Below are 21726 nucleotides of genomic sequence, written 5' to 3'. Positions count from 1 at the left end.
ACTCCCCTGTCTTTGCCCTCAAATTTTGTAAAGCAGAAGTTATCTGTGTTCGTCGACTATGATAAGCTGCAAGTCGACTGAAGCACATTCAGCAAAGATTACGCAAACCAATCTAACCATTTACAGATCCAAACAGGAATTCTGTCATTTTTCCATTTCAAATTGCGATTCGCCCCTCCGAAGATCAGATCAATGTCAACGCACGCACGCCCACGCCCACGCACACACACACGCACACACACACGCACACACACACACACACCCTTATAGCTCATTGAAATAATGCTTCATTCCTACTGAAAAATTATGAAATTAAAAGAAATGTTCTCATGTATACCCGCATGCATTTGCTATGTCAGAGTAAAGCAAAGAAACTGTGAAAAAAGATAAATTATTGCTAAAGAGATCAGTCATATTCTAAAATGGCCTGGACAGATATGTTGGTACCTCTAAGGAAAGATTATAAAAACTGGATTATAGTGATGACCAGAGAAAGACAAACTGGATTATAGTGATGCCCGGAGAAAGACCAGAGAAAGCAAAGGAGAGAGTTGTCTGAGAAGATCAGAAAGAAAATTACAGACAAGTTACAGACATGTTAAAGGTAAAGGCTATTAGACCATCTCCAAGCAGCTTGACTGCTGTGACTTCCTGTGACTACAGTTGCAAATATTATTAAGGAGTTTAAGGTCCATGGGACTGTGGCCAACCTCCCTGGAAGCGGGCGCAAGAGGAAAATCGACCCCAGATTGAACAGAAGGCTAGTGCGAACGGTAGAAAAAGAGCCAAGGACAACTTCCAAAGAGGTAAGAGCTGAACTCCAAGGTCAAGGTACATCAGTGTCTGATCACTTTTTGAGTGACAGTGGGCTTCATGGAAGAAGACCCAGGAGGACTCCACTTTTGAAAGAAAAACATTAAAAAGGCAGACTGGAATTAGCTAAAATGTCTATTGACAAGCCACAATGCTTCTGGGAGAATGTCCTTTGGACAGATGAGTCAAAACTGGAGCTTTTGGGCAAGTCACATCAGCTCCATGTTCACAGACGAAAAAAATAAGCCTTCAAAGAAAAGAACACCATACCTACTGTGAAACATGGAGGAGGCTCTGTTATGTTTTGGGGCTGCGTCACTGCGTCTGGCACAGGGTGCCTTGAATCTGTGCAGGGCACAATGAAATCTCAAGACTATCAAGGCATTCTGGAGCGAAGCGTACCGCCCAGTGTCAGAAAGCTGGTAATGGGTCCTCCAACAGGATATTGATCCAAAACACACAGCTTAAAGCAGCCAAGAATGGATAAGAACAAAACATTGGACTATTCTGAAGTGGCCTTCTATGAGCCCTGATCTGAGTCCTATGGAACATCTATGGAAAGAGCTGAAACATGCAGACTGGAGAAGGCACCCTTCAAACCCGAGACAGCTGGAGCAGTTTGCTCAGGAAGAGTGGGCCAGACTGCCTGTTGACAGGTCCACAAGTCTCATTGAGCGCTACAGAGACAGCTTGATTGCAGTGATCGCCTCTCAAGGTTGTGCAACAAAATAGTAGGTTAAGGGAAACAACAAATTTGTTCAGGCCATTTTAGAATATAATTGATCTCTTTAGCAATAATTTATCTATTTTCCCAGTTACTTTGCTTTACTCTATGACACAGCCAAGGCATGCAGGTATAGATGAGAAAATTGCTTTTAATTTCATCACTTTTCAGGAGGAATTTAGCATCGTTTCAATGAGCTAACACACACACACACACACACACACACACACACACACACACACACACACACACACACACACACACACACACACACACACACACACACACACACACACACACACACACACACACACACACACACAGAATTACTTTTTATTGAATTTAACCTTGAGCATCTGTGTACAGATTAATAGTTGGCAATATTTAAACTGTAATTTATATATGCTATAAATTGGATTTATCTGTGCAGGAGGCATGCTATATTTTTACAGCCAATCCATCAGCCTTCCAGCAAGCCAGTCAGCTAGCCAACCAGCAGAGTAGAGAGTCATTTAGAAGATGACGAGAAAACAAAATTGCTGCAGGTGGAACAGAAAAAAGAGAATGCATAGCAAAGCAAAAAATAATACCTAAACAGTTAAAAAATAAATAGGTACAAATGTGACATAATTGCAAAACTTGTATACAAAAATCAAGACAAAAAAAATACAAAAAACTTAAGATACAAAAACTTACCAAAAAGCACAAGTCCGGAATAAGCCAAGTTTAGCATGCAAAACAAAACAAACACAGAAACAAAGCATAAAAACAACGTAAGAGACAACTTCAGCACAGTTATACTGAATTAAGCAGTTAGCTAGACAACTAAACACACTCACACACACACTGCAGTTAGCTAAATGATGGCTTCACACAAGCAAACACAACAAAAGCTAATAGCTAACAGTTCATGCTGAAATAACACATAAGAAATGATGGAGCGCGTGCGCACACACACACGGGCTTGAAACAAAGTGATTGTACTGGAATAACAATTCCCTTTTAACGAAACAATATGAACAATTCTCATGGCCGTGTCTTTTTAATTTGGTATAAGTTGCAATGTGCAATTCAAGACATACACAGCAGGACATCCACTGTATTATTCAACCTCAAATTATATTTGAAAAAGATGCATCACTACACATTATCAAACCAAAGGTCTATAAAAGGCTGTTGAACGTTGTTTAGACACATGTTTCTGGTGGCTGTCATGTTCTCCATAAAATTGATATTTCCCCATTTTGGTTAACAAAAAAACCCCAAAACTAAATGTATTTTTCTTTCATTGATACTAAATTATCATTTGTTATTTTCCTTAAACAACAAAACAAACATGGTAAATTCTGTTCAAAATGCAGGGGGCAATTAGGCATCCCGTCTGTCCATGTAGTGGTCAACTGATGAAACAATCCCAAGCTCCCGTGCAAGCCCCCTCAAACACACAAACACGCCAGCTCGCAAAAGGCCTTCTTACGTTGTTGTTGCGCGTCTCCACCGCAGGGAACTTCCTGACAATGAATTTAACGGCAGACTCCAGGTTCTTGTCGACCAGGTACGAGGGTTTGGCCTTAGGATCTCCACATGCCTACAATTAGAGGAGGGGTGGGGGGGGGGAGAAGGGAACGAAGGGAGATCAAACAAAAACAAAACAAAACAAACAGAAAAAACTGTCAATACACTGCCGCTATGGAAACGACAATCATTTCTTCCTCGTCTCTTCCTTCCTCTCTTGTTTAATGCATTCATCGGCAGGCATGTTAGATATGAGGTCGTCGTCGAGGACAAATTTAGTACGTACGGCGAGGAAAAAACTGGTGTATTCTAACACTTCCCCAAAGAACAAGGGGGGGTGGATAGTTTAGGGAAAGTGAGATGTACACTGAAATGTAGTGATATTCCAGACTGGAGCTTATGCAACACATGAAAACACACACATGCACAAACCACTTGAAATATCTGCATTACATCTAATTTGCTGTTAGGATTACAGTGTTAATCAACAATCCTGAGTGATTAATAACAGCAAGCTGCAGGGGGGCTCATTTTGGCCGCCCACTGCAATGCCAGGTTTGGGAAACGTGTGCATCTGAGGTTTAGATAAACCAGCTTCTAGCTATTTCCAAAGTAGTACCAGTGAAGAAGATTGTGAATATGTGACGACCAACTTAAACTGTACTATTGTACAGTTTTGTACTTGTACTATAGAGTTATATCAGTCCATTGTGAATGTGGGGCATTTTTAACGGTATGGGGTCTCCAGGTTCCAATTTATTTTGCCTTGCTCCAATCAATCACAAAGTATCTTAGTGTAATGTAAATTTAAAGGGTTGTATTGTCTGTTACTGTACTACAACTCAATTCTGCTGTGAACCCCTGATGAATGTGTTAAAAGGGTTTGTATTTCAATCCAATTTGCTAAATAATATTCTAGTATTTCTTTGGCACCACTGTTGAACTGGCACACACACACACACACACACACACACACACACACACACACACACACACACACACACACACACACACACACACACACACACACACACACACACACACACACACACACACACACACACTCCTATAAATACTGTGCTACAAACAAACAAATCAATACAGCAGTATTGTAATTCCCCTCCCACTAGCCCAGGTGGCGCTGTGTTTAGACTAACTGCTCTGACTGACAGAAAGCAACAGCACTCATGCATCATGGGTAGTGTAGTAGTGAATGGTGAGGGGATGTAGTCCATGCATGTGCCATAACCAAGTGCGTTTATAGAAATATCGTTGGCGGCCAGCAGTGACACAGAATTGTAGAAAGGGAAAGTGTGGTGGTCTCCACCCAGTCGAGCCTTGACGCCAAACTTGCCCTTCTGAGAATCAAACAAGCCTAGCGATAACTATTTATCCTCAGAGAAGAGCCACACACATCACACAGGATTAGGAAATGAAAGCCACTTTACGTTACACTGCGGTGCTTCAACACATCACCGTCTGACGCGCGGCTCAAGCGACAACCTTCGGAGCCAAAGGGACTACGACAACAAACCGGGATTCCAGTTTGCATGGCGCTGAAACACATACCCAATCAGCCAGTGCAAAATGAAATCACAGAACAAAATCACAAGAAGAAAACACATGCTAGACACAAAGTCAACACGTCCCCTCGGTCATGTCGAGAACAGAAACAGAGATTGGTTTTGGAACATTACTTTGCAGCCAGCTTGGGAGGTAATGGCAATTGGCATCTGCAGCCCTTTTGCGTCCGCCCAAATGGCAATCCCATATTCACCTCACTAAAAAGAGCTACCCAAAGAACATACTGCAAGCTAATTTAGATGTCTTAAGGATGTGGAACAGGCTAGACTTAAACACATCTGGTCACTTTGGTTCATCAAATGATCTCCAAGTCTAATGCTAGCTCAATGACTAAAGCCTGCGCTTGGACAAAGTCAACGTTACACAAGAACACAGCACACTGAGCTACACTGTCTGGAGCGCTATGCTACGGTGGGTTCTGGGGAACACACTGGGACTGGGTAATATTACACACAGGGAACACAACAAAGGCTTTAAATACCCAATTATTATACGGGCTGGACATGAAGTCCCAGCTTGTTTCCTTGTGAATTTTCCTCAACACAAATACAAAACTCCAGTGGCCTTTATTATCGTCACTGAATTCCCGTAGGGGTTTTAGAAACATTCCTTTTTACCTGAGCTGTATGGACAACAAGGAACCAAGGTGCAACTCATGGTGCAGCTTTAAAAGCATACGGCCTTGCTGTTTAACTTTCACTATGCTAAATGCTATTCTGATGCTAACATAGCACTAGCCTAATGTTAGCAATTACCCATTGACCTGCCTTTGGAAACTGTGGGCAAAAATGAAAACATTGTCCATTTACTTGTTTACAGTACTCAATGAATCAATGCATAAATAATTAGTATGGAGCCACCCATTACAAGTTTGGTGACTGGTCCAGTAATGCTGGCTTAGTTGATTAAGTTACTATACGGCTTATTCAACCTCGTCAGTAACTTTACATGGCACTCCCCGTTAGTGGTGGTGGCTAGTGCAAAAAGCTGGCTTGCTAGGTTGGGGTGGGGGCTGGAATGAGAATGGATGGAAGAAGGGAGGCCATGAATGGAGGGATGGGGCATGGGAATAAGCTGAGAACCAGCAGGAAGGAGGGAGGGAGGGAGGAGTGGGGTGGAAGGTGCCCTGGATACCAGAACAGACCTTATTCTCTGCTCCATCATCGATTCTTCACTCCGGTCTGGAACAGACAACTTGCAGAAAACATGGATTTCTCAACAGGACTTCACATCGACAGGAATTCCATGGGCTGCGAACCGCCAACTAATCGCATTGTTTTGCTTAGGAGCGCCCGACTCGGTCGCGGTACTTTGGGAGTTAGAATCCCAAAAAAATCTTGTCGTCTTTAAGGAACGAACGTAGTAGTTCTTTGTGGGACGCAAAGCGCTTGAAGAATGTAATACCAATTCCAGAAGTCAAAGCACATAGCTTGCACGAGGTGGACGGGCTCATGCGGTCGGAGAATACAACCAATGAGAGCCAACACTTGCTGACCGGTAGGCTGACTAACTAGCTGTCTTGCTTTGTTTCCGCAACCTTTTTGGAAATTCTCAGCATTGCACTGCATACTTTGTTTCCCAAAATACCATAAATTCAGCAGAATACGACCTGAAAGACTGATGAATCAAAATTCAATTGACATTGGGAGACGAGAAGTCAACAAACTCGCCTGATAAAATGTTTTCTACCGTGACGGCAAGCTTATGGCGTACACATTTTCGCACATATTTGTCAGGGACTACAGAGCGGCAGTTAACTTCATCAGTCGGGAGTCGTCGCACGAATCGGGAGTTCAGAGTTCCAGACTGAGACGTGAAGGGGAGCCACAAAGGAGAGGAGTAGAAGATCAGTGGAGGTAGCCAGGAGGAGGTGGGGGGAGGGGAGGGGGTTGGTGGGTTATGGAAAGGGGGGGGCGGGGGGGGGGGATAATCAGAGGAAGGTGATAAACTTTGCAAACCTTCCAAACTTGTCCTTGCTGCATAGGAGAAGGGAAAGCATTGGAACGGAGAGAAGAGAAGAAGAAATCAAAACAAAATGCCCACCCAGACAAACCACTGGCTTTCTCACACACAAACACGCAAACACACACACATATGACATTTCCTCCACACATGCACTTTTCTTTTTTAATATAACGGTGGAATAATAAGCATACAAACTTCGGCCCTGCAGTTTCCAGCGGCTACAAGTTTATGACAGGAGATAGGTGCGTCTGCGTGTGTGCTGTGAGCTTTACTCTTACCACCGCAGCCTGACAGCTCTGCTCTGCTCTATGGCCGTTGCTTAGTAACTGGCAATTCTGCTCGAGCCGCTCTCTAAATCGTCGGGCATTTCATCAGTGGGGACGTGATGGAGGCGCCGATACTGATACAAGGCAAACAAAAAAAAGAAAACAAGACGGTGCATCGCGCAGATCTGTTTACTGCTGTGGTTTAACGCAATTAAACCACAAAGTGCCCATGCTTGTATTGTAGACGATGAATCTGACTTAATAAATTGTTTGGAGGTGAGAAATCGACAAAGAATGTTAGAACCGGGCCGGGCCCTGCAGTGCGGTCGTATGACAGAGTCCCACCTCTTTCTCTATTATGAGAAAATCAACAGCTAGCAGGGAGGACTGAGCAGCGCGACAGACTATACCAACAAGCACAGCTCTGCTCTAGCTACACAACATATCTGGGTTACACACAACAGCTTCAGGCAATTTTACCTTTAATGCGGAAGCCTCCTTATGAATAATAATGTAATCATTATGCTAAGAAACTTAACGTTTTCAAAACATGTCATGCTTTGCGCTGTTCCACCCGTCCCCTTGAATACGACGACATGTGACCGTTTTAAATTTAAATTGCTCTATATTCAAGCGTGATGGGTGCTTTAACGGGTGCTTCGGTTCATACACACAATCGGTTTAAATTAAGATTTCGATCAATCAGACGTCTAGGTGCATCGTGGGTTTAACAATTACGAAGTCAGAGATGTACTCGAGAAAGCCAGTGGCAAACTGTTGAAGTCCAAATAAATAAAAGAATGGAGATCAAATAAATTAGAGCTCTGACCTGATTCACTTCAGCGATGATATTGCGATTATCATAAATGTCTTCTAGGAGCTTATTGCAGTATACCTACAGAATCAACTAAAAATTAAATCCCATCATAACCTAGTGAATCGGAATTAAGTCCAGAAATTTTTGCTAAGATCAACGCTGTATCCAAATCACGCACAATGTACTACAAATGCACACCATCGTCCAGTGTACTTGAATATGAGTAAAAAGAACTATGTTTTTTTTTCGGATTGGAAACATAACATTTTATCGTATTAACTTCTGTATACAGGTACTCCTCACTTAACGACCTACCTGTTTAACGACCCTTCGGACTTACGACCAGCTCTCGGACCAGTTGGTATTGTGCAATTACGTGCGCACCGTCTCAGCTCAAGCATCTCATCCCGCATCAGTCTTTAAATACTATATGCACTGTGTACTATATACACTGTATAGATCTCATCTCATCACCGTTCTCAGACTCAAGTCTCGTTCCCGCAGTCTGTCAGAATTCACTACACTAGCCTCCACAATTGCCACGCGACCGTGAAATAACACTATATACACTATATATACTACATACACTATATACATCTCATCACCGTTCTCATTCTTGTTCACCTAGTCAGTCAGTATCGACTACACTAGCGTTCGTAATTGCCATGCCCCCTTACTGTGAAATAACACTTTATACACTATATAAATATATATACACACACTGTATATACACTGTAAACATCTCATCACCGTTCTCACTGTCTCGTTCCCGCAGTCTGTCAGTATTCACTACACTAGCGTTAGCAAATGGCCACGCTCCCTTACCGTGAAATAACACGGGTCCTTGCTTACCCATCAATTCGCTTAACAACCTGGTCCTAGGAATGGAACTTGTCGTTAAATGAGGAGTACCTGAATGTGTTCTTGCCAAGCACAAAAAAAAAAGATGGGGATGTATAAAATGTAATGGTCAACTATCTCAAAAATATATTAATACAGAAATTGGGTTCATGTAGGTTGAAGTCAACTACCAAAGCTTTCTCTGAATATAATTGAATGTATTCAACTGTTGGCCATCAACCTACCGCAGAAAGACTTCATATACTAAAACAGCTACCTTAATATTAAAAATTATAAAATAATTTAAGCTTGAAGAAAACGCTAAAATTTCCCTTTAGCAAAACAGATACAGCCTAATATCGAAAGGAGTAACCAGGGATGCTCATGATTAGGGCTGTAACGATCATTACATTCTAATTGACAGTTTATTGTCATAACTAATTACTAACAGACAATTTCATTGCCTTTAAGGTTCAATTTATGCTACTATACATGTAAAAATTCACGTCACCTCATTAGAACATAAAAATGTGGGTAGAAATTTAATTTGCCTCAACTCAACCGATGAAAACATTCAGTTTATTACAATATTTCTGACATTGAATCTTCACAAACATATGATTGCAGAATGCAAAGATTCTATACAAGGACTGTGAGCAGCTCAAATAATTGTGACAGCTCTAGTCATGATCAATCGTTATCCTTCATTTTTCGTCACTATGATGTCATGAGGGACGGTAAAAATAAAATGTTTTGTGTGTCCACTAAGGGGGTGATGGAAACGCCAATATGGACCTAGCAAACATCTTTGGTCCTTGGTGGAGAGCAGGGTGACAATAGTCGCGAAAACTCAAGGAATTAAAATAACTGAAAAATAAATAGTGAAGTGGAGTTGTCAACTTGTGCAACGTCTCCGTGCATTGACTGTGTGTGAAATATGGAATACACCACTGGCTACTCTGGCTATGGTAATTTTGCTGTCACTCTTAATGACTATCGTTTAATAGCGTATCGCTTTAAAAGACTACTGATAAGGATTTTGTTTTTATGCAAATGTGCATTCCTAATAGAAACCACACTACCGGGTCTAATCTGACCATCAAGAACAATCAAATATTTTCTATGCTAAAATTAGGGACACATCTATGAAAAAGTGTAAGGGTAAGATCTCGGTCTATTGACACTCCCGCCCAAAAATGCTGTGCTTGTACATTTAGTATTGTTAAAAGATGGAAAACTGTCCGAAACTACGGCGAAAAGCAATACATAGATAGTGTTTCAGTGCATATTCCTTTAAGTTCCAAAGCGTGACGGCAATTGTTGGTCTAAAGACGGTGGGATTAGATGTTATGATTATGGTTAAATCAGAAGGTAAATGACGGAAGAGGGCATGACGAGTTGGGGGTTGGAAAAAAAAAAAGAAAAGTGTGGAACTCAAAATAGCTATAGTGTATATAAAGGGCGCCGAATATGAACAGTATATCCAAAACATGCGACGAATGGTGAACAGTACCGGGCTTTCAGATCGTGACTTCTCCTCTGTGCGCTCAAGTACAATTAGACCCAGTCGCCCCTGTGTCTGTTCAGAACGCAGACACAATCCAAATCACGGCCCATCGCCCCCGAAGCTCCCCACATGAGTAGGCCTCGCATGTCACGTCTAACCACCCGTGAAGAAATTCACTCGGCGACCTGACCGTCAACAAACTAGGGCAGATATCCTCAACCTTTCCTCACACCGAGGAGCCCCCCCCCCCAATTCCATCGGCGTCAGGCCAAGGAAATGTGCATCTTCCTGCAGGTGGGGGTTATGGTTCTAAACACCGACGGGGACGATCGGGGCTCTCAGTGCGAGGCGCAGTGATGGGTTAAGTAGGGCACCGCATCTCTGCTGCCAGGGGAGGGGAGGGGAGGGGAGGGGAGGGGGGGGGTTGGTTCGATTCATAAAACGCTATGGCGGATCAATTCAAAACGCCGTTGACGTTCAAACTGTCGCGCCCCGACATCGAAATCGACCAGGCAGCGCCGACCGGGGGCGGGCGGGGCGGAGCGGGGCGGGGGGTGCGGGGTTTCGTATACCGAGACGACGCCCGACTGCTAACGCTAGCCGCCGCCATTACCGGAGAGCGCTAGCCGTCTCACCGCAGGCCCCTTCGCCGATACGGTTCGATCCACCGCGACTGCCGACCCCCCAAACACCCGCTGCTCTCTCACGTCTGATCTCAGTAACCGGGTGATAATAAAAAAAACAAAACAAACCACAACACGCTTTCGGTCTCCTCCGAAAACCTCCATCTCCTCTAACGCTAGCTCCATGATAGCATTCCCCATTGGAACCGACGGATACCGCAAGCTACCGCGGCTAATGGGCGTTCGCGGTGCTACGAGCTACTGGTATCAGACGTGTGGAGCCGATGAGGACATGTACGTGGGTTGGAGGCGGCCGGTTAGCGCGTCCGGAGTGTGGATGTAGGTCAAAATAATGTATTGTGCGAACCTTCTTAATATTGTACACTCGAGTGAGCATGCCGACGCCCCTGTCGCAGAGGATGGTGAGTTTCTCCGCCAGCTTCTGCTGGCTGGGCTGCATCGCTCCCCGGGACATCTTGCTGCGATTCCAGAGGGGAGGTGGAGGAGGTGGAGGAGGAGGAGGTGGTGGAGGAGGAGGAGGAGGTGGGGGGGGGGGGAGCACAAAAAAAATAAACCGTGTACAATTCCTCGGGTTCTTGATTCGCCGGAAAAGAGGGAAATCCTTGGGAGAGAAAAACAACAAAACCAAAAAAAGAGGTGGTGGTGGTGGTTAGCGTTCGCCCATCTTCAGATATTCGGTGGCTCCAGCTTCCTGTTCTCCACCCACCGTCTGCCCGAGCTGGGTGGTGTTTTTTTTGGGGTTTTTTTTTATCTGACGGAGGGATCCGTAGCTGCTTTCCGCGGTGCGTTCAGGCGCCGCTGGTCAACTCAGAAATCTTACCACCCCGTTATGACAAGTCTCGCGAGAGGAACGGGTGACGTCAGGGTCGGGCGTACATTGGCCCAGTGTGATTAGAAATACAAGGATTTGGTGTTTGTTAGTGTGTCTTTATTATCTGCCTGTGTGTATAACAAGCTCCATTCGTGTCTCTGACGAAATCTGCAAAGATTTCATCAAACAAACAAACATCTACATTGGCCACGTAGAGGGACATCGGGTTCGATATGGTCCGATGACGTTTATGACGGTAGTGCGTGTACGGCTGGCAATTGATATACATCATAACTCGGGGAGAATATATATATATATGGTTTTTTTTCCACACCTAAAAACATCCCGGCAGCGCCACAGAAGGACTTCACAACTGAAAACGCGACGCTTCCTATTTCGTCATCATGCGGACGCGCTTGTTGGTCTCGAGTTCCCCCCCGCGGCGCCGAAACCACGGTTTACGGTCGAGCCCTCGAAGGCGTCACGTTTCGGTGACGTTACTTCCGGCAGCTGTTGCGGCGCTGGCGTGGCTGCTTAGGAACGGTATTTACGGCGAACGACGTGTCGCACACGCTGTCGTCTTTGTTTCTTGTTTTTAATTATTATTATTTTTTTTGCATAGCTCAAACAGACAAACAGAGGCATTGTCAGCATAAATAATTTCACTGTTCTGCTATTTTACTCAAATAACCGCCGAATATCTTATCAACATTAGGGTCAAGGTTAGGGGTGACTTATTGAAACAGTTGCACGCAGGACGCGGAGCTCATTTCCCCGCTGGGTAGATGCGACGCATTTGGCCCGTTATTGCGACACGACGCGAGATGTATTTTGGGGTTGTCTTTTTGGGGGGCGGGGGATTTCTGGCTGTCGCGGTACAACGACACCTGGCTGCAGTCTCCACAGCTGCCCGACCTTCGCAGAGCGTTCCGTTCCTCGTGGTTGCGCCGTAATACTCGTTAATATTCGTTACTGGCGCTTCTCAAGTGTCTCACGACGTCCGTCGCAGTCACCCCAGGTGTCGTCAAACGTTCGACGCCCGGGTACTGCTCCAGAAACACTGTGATGTTGGAGTTTGCGAGAACCAGAATCTGTTAATTTGGCCCAAGTACATTATCATCTACAGGGAATTTGTCTTTGTAGGGGTCGGTGCATTCAGAGAAAATAGCTGAACAATCTCAAATATATGTATATAGAAAATATATAGGCTATGCACCATATGTTCCATGCAGAGGATGAATTAAACAAATGACCAATACAATAAATGAAAAATAAATCTCTCAGCCCTAGCCCACACCCGACTTGCTGTTCTGCCGTTTGTTCCTTTGAGCCAGGCCCGATGGATTCTCTGGCCCAGCAGATCCAAGGTTTCCACAAAAACCGGCTGAGGAAACAGTGCACGCGCGTGACCACCATCACGGGCAAACGCCTGCTGGAGAGAAGGTGCGATGGGGAGGAGACGGAGGTGCGGGAGGTCGAAGCCGAGGGCCCGGGCTTTGGCTTTGTCGAAGACAGAAGTCTGGACCTTCAAGTCGGCGTCGTAAAATCCTTTCTGCTGCTGGGTAAGGAGCTACAATGAATACAAACATTCATACCAATACGTCCGGTTTCAATGGCTACTCCGTCTTCCACACAGGTTAAATGTACTTGTGTCATCCAGCACAAAACATTCTCGATTTCGAAGTTTCTAGATCTGATCTACTACAGAAGCTTCGGTTCATTATCGATGGTTAACTAAGTGATTTACAATTTACAATAGTACAGTTTGCATGACAGTCCCTTGATGAATGGAGACTATTGCATAATATGCTCCGATAAACAACTGTGCGGATGTGTGTATTTTCTCAACGTGGACATGTTACACGGGCTGCTTTGTCGAAAGTGAATTTAATCTTCTGTGTAATTCGTAAATCGGGAGAATTTGGCAAAAGCCTGGGTACCAAACCAGCTGGGTCTGAACAGAACATCATCGACACGACGGGAGCCCTGGAGCATGACGCACAGATGTCTCCCTGAGAATTGTTTATGGAATAGTTTTACGGACCCCGGGATTTGTTTCAGAGCCGGGGTTATAAGAAAATCAGAACTAAACCATCCTTTATCCCCCTGGTTTTCGTCGCTCGACTTAACAAACGCTATTTAAGTCATTCCAGGTGGCACCGGATATTGCTCATGCCAGTGCCCTTTCTTGCTAAATAATCCACATGATCTGGAGGCTAGAGTCGACGGTTGTGTACCGACTGGTTATTTATGTCCTATGGTTTTCATTTTTGTTCTCTAGGCTTATGTTCTTAATGCGAAGCTTCGAATGTGGCACACTGTAACACACATTTCTCTACGGGGACAATAAAGTTACAATTATTTTGTCTATAATGCACCAAAGAACAAACAAACACACACATGCAATTAACAATTAAACATAATTAGGGGTCCATAATTAGGGGTTATTATTATTTTTCTCCTTGGCATTATGCATTTTGCTGTGCCCGGCACACAGCAACCACTAAACCCACGGGTACAAATGAAGCGCCATTGTATTTGGGTCTGTCCAGACATTTTATGGTCCAAATTTTATCCACATCGATCTCTATGGAGAAGGAATTAGCGGAAGCCGCTAATTCCTGGCTCTGCATCCTTCTTCAGGATGCAGAGCCAGCATATCGGAAGTAGCCAAACGTAGAGACGGGGGATGGCGGAGCGGGGCGGGCTGGGGTGGTGGAGTGGGGCGGTTTTTGACATCAACATCCACTTTGTTAAATATGTGCAGGGCGTGGCTCCGAGGGGGCTCTCCGCATGGGGCGAGGTGCACTGTGTCGACTCCATTGGCGTGTGTTGGTTGCTTAGCGCAGGATCTGCGCCGGGTTGAGACGAGAGACAGCAGGAGCCAATGCTGCATTCCATAGGGACTCGGAAATTGTAACTCATGTTGGTAGGAAGTAACGCTGCGTTTCACAAGAACTGTGTCATTCCATCACAACGTCATCGTTGCCCGGCACCAAACGTTCACGTGAAAGCACTGCAGGGAACCGATTGGCCGTCACTGCATCACCATTGTGCGACACGGCACACAAGGGAATATAAGACACAAACTCCCGTAATACAAGCAGTTTATTAACTGTCCGAGCAAAGAGGAGAACACAGTGGATCACAGCTACACCACTGTCCACCATTCCAGACAATAATTGTGTAATTGGTAAAATTGCTGCGACTAAAGTGTGCACCATGGCTGTGGTGGTGGTGCAGTGTTGCCTTCAAATGTTTGTGCTCACCATTATATATAACATTACTTAAATTCCTCTTTGGCCACATGGCCGTGTTAATGACCAGATGCTTTTTAAGAGTGGTTATATTTCAAGACCGTGGCCATTTTCAATATCTGGCCGTGCTTGCACTTTCCTCAACGTGTTTGACGTTATCTTTCAAGGCCCGGACTCAGTTCCACCACTTAAGTTCACATGAAGCCAAGAACAGCTAAAGTGTTGCCATGTCATTTTAGCTGACTATGCAGAGTAAAGCAGTTGCCTAGACGAGAGTTATTCTATATTTAGGCAGATTTATAGACTTCTGCTGATTAAAGTGCTACACTACTTACAGAATTGGACTCAGCCCCACAAAAGAGCTACTCCTTAATCATCCCACCCAAAGAGGATTCAACTCCTGGAACAATACATTATCACATCTCAAAAGCAATAAACACAAGTCTCAACTTTACTTTCAGTTTTCCACAATTTGGAGCTACTTGCTTATGACCATAATCATTCTTCCCCGACCTCTCTACTGTACTCTCTTCCTTCGTTATGGACAGCGCGTCCATCTTTGCTGGGCATGTTAACGGGGCTGTGAACCCCCCCTGTGAACATCACCCCAAGACGACCCTTCCTGATTACATTGACCTCTCAATGCACTTCACAACCTCTAATGGTTTCTTCTTGGAGCCCTCCCTGGCTCTGCTTTCTGACCGTAATGTTAGCACCGTACGTTGGCAACATAATCATTTTTCTTCAGCGTTCCTCATAGTCTTGTGGTCTCCTTTGATTTGCCTTGTCGTGCTTCCATCCAGGTCTTTGCTCAAGAAGCTGTGGTAGTAAACGCGACGCTGGGTGATTGGACCATGGACTCCAATACCAAGACCTAGACTTTATTAACTTCATGAACCTCAAATAGAGGTTCCGTGAATGGGATCCCTCTTCTACGATGGGCAGATGAGCAATGGTGTCAAGTGGATATGAATAAATGAGACAAAAAACAAAAGGGTGTGTGTGTGTGTGTGTGTGTGTGTGTGTGTGTGTGTGTGTGTGTGTGTGTGTGTGTGTGTGTGTGTGTGTGTGTGTGTGTGTGTGTGTGTGTGTGTGTGTGTGTGTGTGTGTGTGTGTGTGTGTGTGTGTGTGTGTAAGATGTCCACCGGTGTGTGTACAGGACTTGTCCCAACTGGTTCTGGTGTATAAGCAAGGGCGAGGCCCGCCCCACCACAGCCGACCAGACGCCCCACCCGTCTGCGAGCGCCAAGCGTCCATCCACGTAGCAGAGTGTGCTCAGTGCGGGGCACCTGGATGTGCCGACACCAGCAGGCCGCCTGATATATGGGCCCTCCACCACCCGGGGCACCCGCCGCAGAGAAGCCGCGCAGTGGGAGCAAAGGCCGACAGCCGCCCCCGCACCCCAACCCACACCCACAACGGCAAGCAGCCCCCCAGGGGCCCTGAATGCACCCGGTGGCGCTCTCCGCAGCCCCGCCAGGTCGCAGCACACCTTAAGCCACCAGGCACAAGCCGCCATGACACGAGCTCAGCCAGTGAGGGGCCCACCCAGCTGCCCCCCGGCCAACCACACCCCCACACTGAACCGCCAGCGCCCCGCCACCCTGGAAAACCCCAGTGCTCAATGTGTGCTGTTGACAATTGCAGTTAAAATTGCGGGGTGTGGGGGTGCGAGTCCTTCAGGCAAGTCGTACACGAATCAATCCCACCCCCCTGCCCCGCAGACCCTGGTCCGATGGAGTGTTGTTCGGAGTAGGATTGGAGTGCCGGTGTATGTCTTCTAAGCTAATATGATTGGGATTAAAATTTCGGGACGGACGAGAAACACGCTGGTACAGGAGCGTGAAAGGCAAGATGGCAGCCGCCTGCCGCATCTCCAACCACATAGCTTGCACCCCACCCATCCCGCAAGCCCTAGACCTATTGTCTGGTGTATGTACTAAGTATGAGTTTTGGCACTGGGAGAGATGGGCGAAGCTAGACACGATAGACTCAGGGGCGCAGCAGGCCGGGCAGCGACCACGGGGACCTCGACCTGGACGCGCCCTAGCACGCCCACCTCCCGCACCTGGCGGCACCCAATCTCCGCCATGCCGGTCAGCTCCGTGCTCCCATCAGGCCCCTGGTCAGCCCCCGGCCGCCGAGCATGCGGATCAGAACAGAGGGCAGCAGACAGCCCCACCACCCACAGCCCGACCGGCAGCCCGGTGTGACGACAGGAGCCCCCCCCACCGAAGGAGGGCACATGGTGAGCCCCGTGCCGAGCACACCTGGCCAGGTTCAGGCCCCTTGGTCATAGGACCAGGCGGAAGACCTAATGAGCCCCCCCCGCAGGACACAGAATGACACGTAGGCCCCTCCACCTCACCCACTGGGCGGAGGACCCCGGCTAGGAGGCGTCCGCAAAAGTACAGAGCAGGAAAATGACCAGGTCTCTTGTAGACACTCTCCAAGTTTGAAGCCGTTCCGTTAAAACGACTTGGAGGAGTTTACGAAAGTACATAAAAATGACCAGAAAGTACAAAGTATGAAAATGACCCAAAAGTTACGAAAATGCCACCTTTAATTTAATATCGCCGACTTACTGTGGGGTTTCGGTCATGGTGGTGATATTTATTTTTTTAAGACTAGTGATGTTACATATGTATACCGAATTTTGTGAGTTTTTGTGGAAAAAAGTGAATAGGTTTGATGTTTTCAAATGTTCAATGGGGTGACGACGGCCATTTTGCCACACCCACGCACGGGACCCATATAATGTCGATGGGGGGGACGGGGACGCATGTGTGTGCAAAGTTTTGTGAGTTTTCAAGTTTCTTAAGGGCCCCAAAAAGCCAATTCAATTTACCTGAGGAAGAAGAATAAACAGCAATATCAATGGGGTCCTCGTCCTACATTCTGTAGACGAGGACCCCAATTACAATGTAAATGTCATAACCCATTAAATTATAGATTCTTGATCATAGTGATTATACAATATTAAACAACATTGAGGGCCATCTCCGGTATTTTCTAGTCTTTGTTAAAACAGTGAAAAGCAATCCCTTCCTACTCATTCTGCCTCTTTGAAGTCTTCTGAGCCAGGCAGCTATCTACATTGGAAAATCCTCCATTTCAACACTTTAATTTGAACGTTCGCTACATTGACGCTAGCTTACAGGTTCATGTCGGTAAGAATTTGCTTAGAACAACCCCACTGCGTTCCTCATGCGTGACATTCAATCACTAATTGCACTTCCATTTGTGGAAGTGCAGAGGCAGGGCGTGAAATTGATTGAGAGCGGCCTTTAAAGTGACACTTTGTGTGAACTCAAAATCCATTTCTTTACTCGGCATCTCCGGCTGCGGTGCCGGTGGTGCGCCCCGCTGCTGGGTGGATGGAGGGGGTATAGAATATAGAGTATACAGAATCGGTGGAGTCTGCTTTGGATCACCGTAATAAGTTGGTTATAAGTGTCAGCGTGGGGGATGCGTTTGATAACCGAATTACGTGCAGTAATGAGATGAATGTTCCGCCCTTCCTTGTTCCCCATGGGTACAATCTAATGCAGTTATCCCTGCCTCTTGCAGCCTCTCAGGATGCGGCCCACGATATGGACACACTGCAGAGATATAAGGTCGGTGGTAGCTAGGTATCAAGATCATTTTTGTCTTGTTTGACCGCCACGGGGGCCGACAGGAGCTTTGAGGCGGTTTAACGTGACGTTTTATCGTTCTGCCGGAAGGAGGGCCGATCCGCCACACATGCGGTGACGGTTGAGAACAGCAGAGGGATTAGAATGTTAAACTGCGGACACATACGCGCCGTCCCCCCGCCCGCCCCACAACTCTCTCCCAGTAATGGTCGCTCCCGGGCACGTTCTTGTCACTGCACATGCAATCACAGCACGATAAATGGGAGCGATTTAAATTACTCCCTCTTTCTCTCTCTCTCTCCGTCTCCCTTCCTGTCTCTGCGAGGGGAAGTGGAGATGACCAAACTGCTTAACTGACAAGGCGCTTTGCAGATGACCTACCCCAGGGAACACGTTAATTAAAGCCGACTGTGGGGCAGTGTGCTCTGTTTTTCAGCTTTCATAGCATTTAAAACTTCCGCTCTGGCTGCCCACACACACACACGCACACACGCACACGCAGGCTTTAAGATGTATTTTACTTGTACAGACGGATTATATGTTAAATATTACGTGCTACGAGTGGCATGTAAAGAAGAAAGCCTCCGAAATGCAGAAGTAGGAGCGAGAGGCATCGGGTGATTTAGACCCACCATCCTTCTGTCTCCCTCTCTTTCTCTTTTTCTCCCTCTTTACTTACATTCTCCTCTCCACTTTACTTTCTAGTCCATCCTTCATCTCTTTTCTTCTCTCTCTTTGGCCTTTTTGGCTCGTCACCATTTCCCTGCCTCCTCTAACTTTCCTCCCTCGGTCCCTTACATTTTTTTGGGGGGGGGCGGGGGGGGTCAAAAACCAAATTGAGTCGTTTGACAGTGGAAGTACGTGGTACCCTCCCTTTCTCATGTTCTCGCACTCTTTCTCTCACTTTTGTCAGGTGTCTCATGTGCTGAATGTTGCCTATGGGGTGGAGAATGTCTTCCCAGAGCAGTTTGCCTACAGGACGGTGAACATCCTGGACCTCCCTGAGACCGACATCACTTCCTATCTGGAAGAGTGTTCAGCCTTCATTGACCAGGCCCGAGAGCAGGTACACACACATATATGCAGGTACTCCTCACTTAACGTCCTCTTTAATGACTGTTTTACGACCAGCTCTCGGACCAGTCGGTATTGTGGGCTGCGTACAATAACGCGGTGTCTCAGCGTCAAGCATCTCATCGCGCATCACCCTTTATATACTGTATACACTACATACACTATATAAACCATATATACACTATATATACTATATATACTATATACACACTATACACACTGTACACATCTCATCTCATCACATTCTCAGTCTCTGTCTCGTTCCCGCAGTCTGTCAGTATTCACTACACTAGCGTATATACCAGGAAATAACACTATATACACTATATATACTATATATACACTATATAGACTATATATACACTATATACACTTTAGATGAGGACCCTAATAAACAGAGCAATAACAATAGGTTCATAGCTCATTCATTTTAGAACGAGACACGTGACGTGTCTAACCAGAACCACCTGAATAATTTGGGTTATATTTATATTTGTTCGGCTTTTCACTAATATCTGCTCCGTCTAAAATCTAAACCACCAGATCCCTGTGACAAAGCGCTTCCAACAACCAATCAACCGTGTTCGTAGCTTATGCCGAAGTCTTCCAGATATCTTTAGCCGTGTTGGACGTTTTTCCGTGTCAGCTTTACTGGCTTGTCTGTGTTAAAATCGCTCAGAATTTGGTCCGTTTCTTCGCTAATATCTGCTCCATACGTGGATCCAGTTGGATGAAACTTCAAACACAAGGACTTTGTGACAGCGTGGTTCAAACAAGACGTGAGTGGGTTTGTGTGGCTTCAAGGCTTCCAAATTCAGAGGGAATCCCCCCCCCCCCCCCCCCCAAAAAAAGACCCCCAATAAAAAAAAAAAATAAATAATGAATAACTTCATAAAAACAATAAAAACTCTTTCTCGTCTCTCGTTCCTCAGGGGGGTGTGGTGCTGGTCCCACTGTAACGCCGGCGTGTCCCGCTCGTCCTCCGTTGTGATTGGCTACCTGATGCTGAGGGAAGCGCTGCCGTTTGACGAGGCCTACGGGCAGGCGAAGCGGGCGAGGCCTTCGGTCCGCCCCCAACGTGGGCTTCTACCGCCAACTGCAGAACTATAAGCCTGAACCGCGGAACCTCCATCCCTCAATAGAAGAATCCTAGGGAAGAAAATCCCAAAATGGCCTTTAAAGTGCGGGCGCAGACACCGCCAACGACGACGAGAGTTCAGACAATTGTCCAACCAGTCTCGATGTTTTCCTGTGTCCTCGTCTGGTTTTTGAATGATGAAAGACCGGCTTGAGAGTATGTGATTGCCATCATGTCAGAGGTCAGTACCAATTATTAAATGAACATGCTTTTGAAAAACAGAGCCTTCGAGAGAGTCCCTTCAAAATTGGTAGGTTTTACCGCCCTAGTAGCCTCGTTCCTCAACGATGGTTGGGTCAACATCTCAGCCGTCCTCGGCTTCGAGCACAAACTCGGACTGCGACCCGAGGACGTCGAGTGAGCGCAGACGAGCGCAGCTTGAACAAGCCCCTTGGCGCGCGTCGCCGTGCGCCGTTCACACCATGCCTGGTGGGTGGGGCGGCGTGCCGAGAGAACATTGTTTTGTTTTGCTCCCTGCCTTTTTGGTTCGTCACAATAAAAGGCCAGCTCCCACTGGATCTCCGGTGCTGAAAGGGATGCCGTGGAGTTTGATCTTTTCTAATCTATGTTTGAGACGGAATCGTATGCTTGTGTTTGGAATCGTGAATTTCTCGCATTTCTCGAGCGACTCGCTTGCTCGTGGTTCTCCGCATTCCATTTGCGACCGCTTTCCATCCGACGCCCATCCGGCGCGGATGGGTGATAGTCGGCAAGTGAGGTCATCGAGACTCGCTCACCTGGCCGCGGAGGCGTTCAACAGCCAAAATCACAACCCCGTACAGGAGTCGCGCTTGTATTGGGCAACCGTCGGCAAAACGTCAGGACACCCAATAATAGAAGAAACAAACAAAAAACGGAGCGCATCTCGCTTCTGTTTGGTCATATTTGAGGTAGAGTGACGGCTGTGCCCGCCAAGAAATACGAGGGGAGGAGGAGGAGGAGGAGGAGAGCTTTCTCTCCATCCACTTTTATAGCCCTCGCTTAACATATTTAAGCCAGTAGGTGGAGCCGCTCTCCCTCCGGTGGAGTGGAGGACGGAGGACGGAGAAGAGAGAGCGGCCTGAGGGAAACGGAGGGGAGAGGGAGGGGGGGGGGAGAGGGCAATCAAGACAAGCAGGGAGAGGGAGAGAGAGGAG

The 21726-nt window shown here is 46.4% G+C and overlaps 2 protein-coding genes across 3 annotated transcripts in view; one reads left to right on the top strand and one right to left on the bottom strand.

The window, feature by feature from the left end:
- Window positions 1–11415, bottom strand: part of nckap1 (NCK-associated protein 1) — a 30982-nt gene extending 19567 nt beyond the window's left edge. For both annotated transcript variants that reach the window (XM_080016809.1, XM_080016810.1), the window contains exons 1-2: window positions 11022–11415; window positions 3015–3125 (exon numbers count right to left, since the gene is read on the bottom strand). In XM_080016809.1, coding sequence (XP_079872935.1) covers window positions 3015–3125; window positions 11022–11129 — 219 coding nt within the window. In that variant the 5' untranslated portion in view covers window positions 11130–11415. The remainder of the gene's footprint in view (window positions 1–3014; window positions 3126–11021) is intronic.
- Window positions 11416–11927: 512 nt separating this feature from the next.
- Window positions 11928–21005, top strand: LOC307242369 (dual specificity protein phosphatase 19-like). Its single transcript, XM_080016811.1, is given in 7 exon segments — window positions 11928–12029; window positions 12821–13048; window positions 18314–18360; window positions 19292–19444; window positions 20385–20402; window positions 20404–20520; window positions 20522–21005. Coding segments are annotated over 6 exon segments (642 nt in total). The 5' UTR covers window positions 11928–12029; window positions 12821–12825; the 3' UTR covers window positions 20606–21005.
- The last annotated feature ends 721 nt before the right edge of the window (window positions 21006–21726 follow it).

Source organism: Zeus faber, assembly GCF_960531495.2.
Source record: "Zeus faber genome assembly, chromosome: 16".
Lineage (NCBI taxonomy): Eukaryota > Metazoa > Chordata > Actinopteri > Zeiformes > Zeidae > Zeus > Zeus faber.
The sequence above is the reverse complement of the archived record's forward strand: the minus strand, read 5'-3'. Positions and strand labels throughout refer to the sequence as shown.